The following is a 10,353-nucleotide window of genomic DNA, read 5'->3' as shown; positions in this document are numbered from 1 at the left end:
TATGAGCATGAAAACAAAAACTAGTAACCTTATATTAACTAAGCATTAGGCATTTTTTTCAAACAACACACACATCACATTTATTTGATTTTCTAATCCAAATTCTCTCCACCTTAACTCTGTCTAAGCTTAAGAACGTCTATACTTCAGTAATATTGATCATCTAGGTCAATCTAGCTTCAATTACAATCAAGAAACATCATCATTCAAGAACACATCAAGAACACTTCACAAATACTTTCAAGTTTACTAGCTTACTTCCAATCTTGCAAATCCATTTCAAGTGATCATCCAATCTCAAAAAATCTGTCTTATGTATAGTAAGATATCTTTCTAATTCAAGGTAATACTCATATTCAAACTTTGATTCAATTTCTATAACTATAACAATCTTATTTCGAGTGAAAATCTTACTTGAACTTGTTTTCGTGTCATGATTCTACTTCAAGAACTTTCAAGCCATCCAAGAATCCTTTGAAGCTAGATCAATTTTTGTCACTTCCAGTAGGTTTACCTACTAAACTTAAGGTAGTAATTATGTTCATAACATCATTCGATTCATATATATATAACTATTTTATTCGAAGATTTAAACTTGTAATCACTAGAACATAGTTTAGTTAATTCTAAACTTGCTCGTAAACAAAGTTAATTCCTCTAACTTAACTTTTAAAATCAACTAAACACATGTTCTATATCTATATGATATGCTAACTTAATGATTTAAAACCTGAAAACACGATGAACACCGTAAAACCGGATATACGCCGTCGTAGTAAAACCGCGGTCTGTTTTGGGTTTGATAATTAAAAAACTATGATAAATTTTGATTTAAAAGTTGTTCTTCTGGGAAAATGATTTTTCTTATTAACATGAAACTATATCCAAAAATCATGGTTAAACTCAAAGTGGAAGTATGTTTTTCAAAATGCTCATCAAGACGTCGTTCTTTCGACTGAAATGACTACCTCTTACAATATTGACTTGTAAACTGTATTTTCGACTATAAACTTATACTTTTTCTGTTTAGTTTCATAAATTTCAGTTCATTATGAAACCATAGTAACTTGAATCACTCAAAACGGATTTAAAACGAAGAAGTTATGGGTAAAACAAGATTGGATAATTTTGCTTGTTGTAGCTACGTGAAATTTGTAACAAATCTATACAAACCATAACTTAACTAACTTATATTGTATTATATATGTATTCTAACATATATTATGTAATCTTGGGATACCATAGACACGTATACAATATTTTGACATATCATATCGACCCATCTATATATATTATTTGGGAACAACCATAGATACTCTATATGCAGTAATGCTAGAGTTAGCTATACAGGGTTGAGGTTGATTCCAAAATAATATATATACTTTGAGTTGTGATCTAGCCTGAGACTTGTATACACTGGGTCGTGGATTGATTCGAGATTATATATATTGATTTATTTCTGTACATCTAACTGTGGACAACTAGTTGTAGATTACTAACGTTGGACTGCTAACTTAACAAACTTAAATCATTAAAACGTAATAAAAAATGTTGTGAATATATTTCGATCATACTTTGATATATATGTACATAATTGTTATAGGTTCGTGAATCGACCCGTGGTCAAGTCTTATTTTCCCGACGAAGGAAAAATCTGTGAAAGTGAGTTATAGTCCCATTTTTACTATCTAATATTTTTGGGATGAGAATACATGCAGTTTTAAAAATGATTTACAAAATAGACACAAGTATTGAAACTACATTCTATGTTGAATCGTTATACCGGATATCGCCCTTGCTGAACTTGGTAACCTAAGAATTGGTGTTTATTATAATTGCCACCAATTGACGCGAATCCTAAAGATAGATCTATGGGCTTTGACACGCCCCAGTCAGAGAATTTGAACTGCTTTAGTACTTCGATATTTATATATGAGGATATTCTAGATGCATTTGTTAATGTCGGTTACCAGGTATTCAACCATATGAATGATTTTTATGCAGATTGTATGTTATTGAAAGATGAAATCTTGTGGTCTATTATTACAATTTGATATATAGGTTAAACCTATAACTCACCAACATTTTTGTTGACGTTTAAAGCATGTTTATTCTCGGGTGATTATTAAGAGCTTCCGCTGTTGCATGCTAATTTATGGACAAGAGTTGGAGTCAGCATGCTTGTATAATTTGTTTAAAAACTGCATTCGAAGACATATATTGTTGTGTAATATTATTGTAAACTATTATGTAATGGTCGTGTGAAAACGCTATATTTTAGATTATCATTATTTGATAATCGTCGTAATATTTTAAAGGTTATGGTTTGTTTTAAAAATCGAATGCAGTCTTTGAAAAACGTCTCATATAGAGGTCAAAACCTCGCAACGAAATCAATTAATATGGAACGTTTATAATCAATATGAACGGGACATTTCACATATATAACGTAATTAATCTCGTAAAGAGAAGTCATATTTGAATTTGAATAATAATATAATACGTAATAATTAATAATTAATGAGAGTGAATTTTTTTTCGAAAAATATGAAATAAATAAATAAGTAAATTTAATTTAATTAGTCATTAATTAGATTAATGACATCACCTCAAGGGTTTAAATTTTTTTCTTTTTCTTTTTGATTTTTTTCTTAACAAAGAAATTAGTTTAATAATTATATTATCATTATAGAATTTTAATAAAAACTATAGAAAACCTCCTTTGTTTATGTAATTAACGACCATGACTAGTTCAAACTTAAACATAATGAACACTACATACAGATGTCGTCTGACGTCAAATTATTTTTTTTAACTTTTTAAAATCAAAATCATTTACAAAACAAACAATTTTGCATAATACATATATATGGATGGATACATAAACGTTTACACATACATATTTTTTTTGTTACTTATAGAGGATCATCAACAAGCCACCTCATAAGCATGTTTAAACATTCTTTAGGTTTGTATTCCGGAGCCGTGTGACCTCCTCCCTATATAGAATTTGTTAGTAAAAATACCAAGAAAAAAAGAGTTACTCCATAAAATAATCATCACCACCGGATCTAAAAAAAAATATTGACCCGGCAAAGTGTTAGTAAAAAATGAAAAAGACGATATAATAGCTTAAGACGTTCAACATTAACATATAAATATACTGAAAATTTTTCGATCGTCAGGTGTTGCTGACGTCAATTAGTTAGGTAGGGAGATTTGATTGGTTAAAAAGTCGGGTTTCACTGTAGAAACTGTATTCCGTTTTTTGACTCGACGGCCTAATATTAATGTCATTTGATTTAAAACAAAAAAAGGCGTAGTTCGCGCGCTGATGCTTGAAAAGTGCTAGCGATTTAACTAAAAAAAAAATTTTTTAAAATTATATATTTTAAACCGTGTAATAGCGAGTGTATGTATTCATGTATACTACTATCCTATCAACTTTCTTCAAATGATAAAGTCATAATAGGCAAAAATATATATATATATTTTTTTTAAAATGATGAACAGTTTTCAGCCAATAGGAATACGGAAAAAAAGTTCCGGGAAAAAGAAAAAGGTGAATAGTGGTCGACCACTATTGATGAATAGTGGCCGACCAGGAAGGTAACATTCCACTTTGATCTTTAATATATAGTAATAATAGTAATAGTAATAATAGTAATAATCGTTAAGTACGAGCCCCTGAAGTTGACCATAAGTCGAATCTTATTCAATTCCAATTTTCATTAGAGAAGATTACTCACCTTTACAGTAGCAAATGTTAAGTTGTATTTGTTTTTCGAGTATTTCATGGTGTATCTGCATCAAAATACATGAACATCATCACAATGCCAATAGATATGTATATATACAGATAGATCATTAAACTTGAAAGCACTACTAACCCGGCAACTTGTTCGTCAACATACCAAGGTCTCCAATCATCTACAACTGCCAAGTTTAGTGATTCAATCCAGTGTACCGTACTCAAATACGGAACAACCATGTCGTGATCCCCACTGCTCAAACACATATACGAAAATAATCCAAAACGAAATGGATACTAGTATACTATTATGCTAGTAAATCTCTGAAAACAAGACAAATATTTATACTAAAGTACATTTTATAATAATGAAAGCTATTACTGTTACCTGTATATAAGAGCTCGACATTTTTTATCAGAAAGGCGTCGATGATACCCGACAGTACTTAGAACATTGTGTGTGTACGATATCACATCTTCACCTTGGTGATAACGCAATGATTCATTGCATCGCACCCACTCAATATTGTCAGTTTCCTGCGAGTAATTCAGTGAGATTATTATCTTACATAAATCAAGATAAACATGAATAAAACACGTTATGGATTACAAACCTCGCGAATGTGGAGAGCTTCGCGTGCCTCTCTGCTATTAGCCCATACGTAAGAATATATATAGTTGTCATCCTGTCATAAGTATAGATAAAACATAACTACTATAAAACAGTGATAAGACTGATTGGTTGAGACATAAGAATGATTGATTGAGACTTGGTTTAGAGTAACAATTATTTTTTAGATATTAAAAATCGTTCATACTTCATAGCGCATATATATTTTGCCCCCTACAAAATAAGGCGGTTGGAGTGTTTTGAACGTGCAATGTACACCGTTTGTAGGACCGATTTAGGCCCAACAACATGTTAAACATATAAGCCCACAAGGTTCCACTCTGAAACCAGTTGATTATAGAGAGAGTAGCCCATGACTTCATATGCAGACTATAACTTCTTTCAATTTCCGATGCAGAACATGAGATTGCAACCAACATAATTCAATAACAAGTTCATACACACACAGAGAGATAAAGACATACTCGACACCCTTGCAACTGAAGTTGAGGTGAAATCTCCAAAGACAAATAGTCAAGAGTTCTTAAGCCCCTCCGGAAGAGATTAGACATTAAGGTATAAGTGTCATGACATTTAGGCTCTAAGATTTGGGCCCTGTAAATATTATCAGTGCACTACAAAACAAATACAACAAAACATTAAAAATCTTAAAATGCATACAAATCCTATATTGCCATTTTTTGTTTTTTGTTTTTTTTTTGTTTTTTTTTTTTTTTTTTTGTTTGTTTTCCTTTTGTTTTTAAAACCTACTTATTGGCTGGAGATTCATTCAGAAACAATCTCTCTATCCATAGAACATTGAGAGGGAAGAGTTCTTTTACTCTTGGGGTGTTTCACTCTGCATGGAGAAATTTCTTTTTTTTTATCCTAGGATAGGGGAAGGAGTCTACATCTTACCTCCCCCATACCCCACTTACGTGAGATTGAGTTTTGTTGTTGTTGTCGTTGTTATATATGAGAAGTATGAGAACATAATAACCCGTCAGATACTAATAATCTTCACAAACTATTGTGTACCTTGTCTACCACTTGAAGAGCAATCAGACAGGCATTGTTGTTCGGATCTACATTCACGTACTCTCCTTGGCAATGCTCTTCAGTTAACTGCAAAAAGATACAAGTATATATTTTCAAATATATTGCCATTTTATTTGGTGCAAACAACACCTATATATGAGAAGTATGAGAACATAATAGCCTGTCAATTATTAATAATCTTCACAAACTACATAGTGACATAATCATAGGTAACATTTTTTTTTTTTCCTTAACAACGGTTAAGAGTCATTGCGGGTCCAACAGAAGTGAAGCCACTCACCCAATCATTTCCGTGCCACGTGTCGAGAGGAAACCACGGGGCCTGCAACCATAAGGTAATGCGGCCAAAAGGGGAAAACCACATGAGGATCCAACGCAGGACGCGTCGCACCCTCCGAAACCCGGATATCCAGGGTACCATTGACCTAGGCACACAAGTGGTTAATCATAGGTAACAATTAAATGTACATATTGATTAATAGGTCTTTGGTCCAGAAATATCAAGGTAGTCTAACTAGTTACAATGAAGAGGTTGTAGATTCGAGTCCTAGTTTTTCTTTTTGCCGGATAAAGATATAATAATAAAATAATTGTACCTTGTAGATTGCATCTGATAAGAGTGCCATTCTATGAGCATATGGGATTCTTGAATTATAGTCACCACTTGTATCTGTAAAAGGATTACCAAGCACATAACCCTAATTTGGAAAACATGTATGTTAATTCACAAAAGTTGGTCAATTTAGTATTGTAGAAAATAATCAAAACAAGCTAGCTGATAAAAATTCAAAACTCGACTTATCAAGTCAATGTCTTAATGAATGATTCTTACTTTGATATTAATGTGCATCCATTCTCCAACTTCATTACCTACGAAAGAAGGAAACCAGAATCATAAATATGAGGCGTGCGGATATCATCGGGTTAATTTGGTTGGAAAATGAAAATTTTCATTACCTTCATATATTTCCTGGACAATTATCGGGAGCACTATGCCACCGTAGGAATCAGAACCAACATACAATGGATTGTTAAGAAATTTAGGATGATCCACAAGCCACTATTAAGATAGATATAGCAAGCAATCAATATTTATTTTAATTATCATTATCATAATTGCATCTAAAACCGTTGTGGTGTAATATGTTCATGATGTTTTTATTGGACAGCTGTTAGGATCACCGAGGGGGCAATTAACCACCCACGCGTTCATCTCCTACACGCTTATACCCGCCCCCAACTACGTGCCTAGGAGGAAACCCGCACCAATCTCATACGGGTCATGGATGGTAAAACTCGCCTCCCCTTTACCACCACCACCACCCCCCCCCCCCCCCCCCCAACGCGATGTGGGAAAGGTGCCATGGGTGAAAACTTCATGGCAGAGATGAAATTGTGGGTTAATATGTAGCCAAAGGGAGTCGAACTCCTGACCTCCCATAAAGGAGGCAGACCACCAACCGCTAGACCGGCCACCTCACAACTTCCAATATGTTCATGATGTGAGCCATGAAATATATCAATTGACTCAGATATTGACAAGGTGAAAAGTGTTAGGACCGATACTTAACTCAACAACATGTTAAACATATAGGCTGTTGGGTGCAAACCAAGGTCCAACATCGCATATGAAAAGAAAAAATGTATGCATATAAGTCTAAGGGAACCTCTTTTACTGCCAATTGGTTTTACAGTACTAAAGTACTCTTGAGCTTGAATGTGGGGCATGTTATTTGGGCAAGGGGAGATTTGTTGGTTGCAAACCAAAGTCCCACATCAGATATGGAAAAATGTCTAGTTGTTTGTTGATAACAGCTCATTTTGAACAAATCTTTGTCTCTTTGCCACATCTCAAATAATAGGACGTTATTTACTGCTTTTATACAACAGACTAGTTGCAAAAGTTCGGTATTGTAATCTCGATTTTATTCTAGTAATATACCCATATAATTACGAAGTAATCAATTTTAAAGAATAGATAAGGCAACACATGTGCCTTGACATTCAAAAGAGCAATTCGAATGTTTATTGGGGACAAGTTATATGAAAAATGATAAAGTCCTTCGTTTCATTACAAAAATTATCATCATATCATACCTGCTTTAGAAAGCTGTAAACCTGCATCGATGATGATGTGTCATTTGTTATGTAAGATTCAGGAGTTTTTGCATAGGAGAATCCAGACCCAGCAGGTTGATCAAGAAATATAACGTTGGCCGCCTAAAATACAATAATGACAATTAAATTCCTTGTATAATGAAAATTGTACTATTAGGCTTCTTAACATCAAACATATTCTACATTTGAAACCTTAAATATGTAATCAACGTTATATATTTCTAAAAAACATTATAGACGACACTTAAAAACCTTTCAAAATATACGCGATATCTTTTTTTCCTAATGCAACTTAAAAATTCACTATTATGAAAACAAGTAAGCATTTAGGTAAAGATTATACACACCTTTGTCCAACTGTGAGGATTTAACTTAAGCACCGGATTCTCCAAAGTTGAACTACCAAAGTCAGTAGTGAATGGGCCTGCGAAGAACCACCAAAATATCAGATACAAATGCACTTGTTATAAAAACTTTGTTTTTGCAGTGATGATCACAACAAAAGGTAAACATGCAAACGGGTACGGTTTTTCATTTCAGGCTAGCCGGAGAAACGGAGCCACAACTCAAATGTATGAAGCCTAAACGGGTTATTTAATAACCATTTCCGACAGGGGCGAATTTAGGTATAAGTTCGTGGGGTCACTGGACGGCGCTAATATATTTGAAACTTTTTAGTAAAAAATACACTTTAAATTGTACAGGACACCACTAAATTTAATTACATGACCCCATATAATATTCAAATTTATAGTTTTTCATTTAAATTGTATTGGACACCTCTAAATTTAACTAGGATCTCATATATTTTTCGAATTTAAAGTTTTTTGAAGGAAAACTACCGCTAAAATAGTATTCAAATATAATTAATATTGAAAAAAATTCGGGACCCCGTTGAATTATAATCGTGGAGTCGCCACTGGTTTCCGACCCTTTTCCTGGCCACAGAAAGTAAATATTGCTAGTGAGGTTTGAACCTAAATCAGGACCCCAACGTCCAAAAAGTTTACTCAGCAAAACAACAGGTTTTGTACTTAATTATTAAATATTTAGGATATTTAATGATACCTATTTCGTAGAGAAGGCCAGAAAGAGCAGAGCAACCAGGGCCTCCCGTGAGCCAAAGCATAAGCGGGTCAACTTTCGGGTTCCCTTCAGATTCAATGAAATAGTAAAATAACTGCACGTCGTCCGATTCTCCAACACCAATGTAGCTTAAACAACATTATTTTGTTAAGATTTAGTATATTCTACTACAACTATATTCTATTGTATACGAGAACAAAGCGTACCCAGTTTCGAGTGTAAAAGGAAGATCGCCAACTAAGCCTGGAAGCTTCTTAACCACGAAATGTGAGTCGATAACTTCCAAGGAAACTGTCACAAGAAATACAGCTAACAATATCCGACTGATTTGAATGTTGGACTTGTTTAAGATGTTCCAAGGTCGAAGACGAGATTGTGATCGTTGTGTCATTGTTCTTTGACTAAATAACAAGAGTTGACTTGTAGCCACTAAAGTCCGGGACGCGAGACTTGTGTCACTTGAAATTTGGTAATTATCACAATTAGTAATTCATCAGCATTTTAAGAAGACTGCTAACACATAGGTATGAATGTTATTACTCTTATTTGGGTCAAAATTGCTACTGGTATATTTGGGTGGATATTTGGGTCAAAATTGCTACTGCTTAACACATAGGTATGAATGTAATAAAATAAAAAAAAAGAAGATTGAAGGATATACAATGCTATTCTACTTGATTGAGGACTTGCACATGATGAACAGAACATAACAAAATGAAACAGAATCATATAACAACAGAACCCAACAAATTCTTATAACTACTTTGATACACAACGTTATCAGATCATAATAAATCCTTATTTTGTTATATTGGGACGGAGCTAGATAGGGTTCTTCACATCCCCCCTAGCATGGGCAGAACTATGAAGGGGCAACCAGGGTCAGCCGCTGCAATCGATTTTTTAGTATTTATATGTTGAACTTTGATTTTTTGACACACTTCTTTTTTGGGTTTTTCAAAATTTTAACGTTTTGACCCCATCGAAAGAAATTCAAGAATCACCGCCGGCTAGACTATAAGTTTTTTTTTTTTTGAAAGACAAGCTCCCAAAATATAGCTAGCGGGATTGAACCTGCATGCATCCAAATACAGATATAGTAGGATGAACCAAGATTCAAGATATAAAAAATAACCTTCATTAATAATACGTATCATACCTCAAATAGACCAAAACATAAATCTTCAATGGTTGTTTATGATACCAATATAGTTTTAGTTTGGTCTTTGTTTCACTGTTTGTTTGCTGCAACTTTAATTATTAAACAAGGGAGTGTGGCTCCTATTTGCTTTAATGATAACGAAAAATGTACCTGCATGTCATGTCACATATTTTAGCCACGTCATTATAGTCACAGACTCGGGTAATACAAATTCAATGAATTACAGTATTCTTTTTTATTTAAAAAAACAAATTTAAATAAAAAAGAAAAAACTTTCATCTAAAAACGAAAGAACTGTTGTGAGAAAGTCAATTATGGATGACAATTGTTTTCACCTAACTCTCATAATTCAAACATGTACAGTATATTATTGTATTATAAATACCGACTGAAATGAAAAGATGTTGACACTCATTTTCTTCACTAACAATTTACTATATTCTCTCTTCTTTCATATTAGTACTATATAGTTGGACATAGGTCACTAAAGGTAGTTATAAACTACTAAATTATAACACGTTATCAGCACGAAGTGCTCCGTATAATCAAGGTTTATCTAAGCAAACA

At 33.2% G+C, this 10,353-nt stretch overlaps 1 protein-coding gene across 4 annotated transcripts; it reads right to left on the bottom strand.

Annotated features, from left to right (window-relative positions):
- Window positions 1-2,704: 2,704 nt before the first annotated feature.
- Window positions 2,705-9,909, bottom strand: LOC139871995 (serine carboxypeptidase-like 13). 4 transcript variants are annotated; one of them, XM_071859764.1, is made up of 15 exons: window positions 9,784-9,909; window positions 8,831-9,082; window positions 8,607-8,752; window positions 7,886-7,962; window positions 7,518-7,640; window positions 6,378-6,480; window positions 6,253-6,290; window positions 6,017-6,118; window positions 5,400-5,486; window positions 4,847-4,996; window positions 4,366-4,437; window positions 4,140-4,288; window positions 3,891-4,004; window positions 3,750-3,804; window positions 2,705-2,999 (listed from the first exon to the last, which is right to left on the bottom strand). In XM_071859764.1, exons 2-15 carry the CDS (start codon window positions 9,013-9,015, stop codon window positions 2,916-2,918), a joined length of 1,485 nt encoding a protein of 494 aa, XP_071715865.1. In that variant the 5' UTR covers window positions 9,016-9,082; window positions 9,784-9,909; the 3' UTR covers window positions 2,705-2,915. The 4 variants fall into 4 exon arrangements, with proteins under 4 accessions (XP_071715865.1, XP_071715866.1, XP_071715868.1 ...); XM_071859765.1 differs by having other exon boundaries at window positions 8,831-9,698; window positions 9,784-9,883; XM_071859767.1 differs by having other exon boundaries at window positions 8,607-8,690; window positions 8,831-8,915; window positions 9,784-9,862.
- Window positions 9,910-10,353: the final 444 nt, after the last annotated feature.

Source organism: Rutidosis leptorrhynchoides, chromosome 10 (genome assembly GCF_046630445.1).
Source record: "Rutidosis leptorrhynchoides isolate AG116_Rl617_1_P2 chromosome 10, CSIRO_AGI_Rlap_v1, whole genome shotgun sequence".
NCBI classification, from domain to species: Eukaryota; Viridiplantae; Streptophyta; class Magnoliopsida; order Asterales; family Asteraceae; genus Rutidosis; species Rutidosis leptorrhynchoides.
Note: the sequence above shows the minus strand (reverse complement) of the source record. Positions and strands in the feature narration are given on the sequence as shown.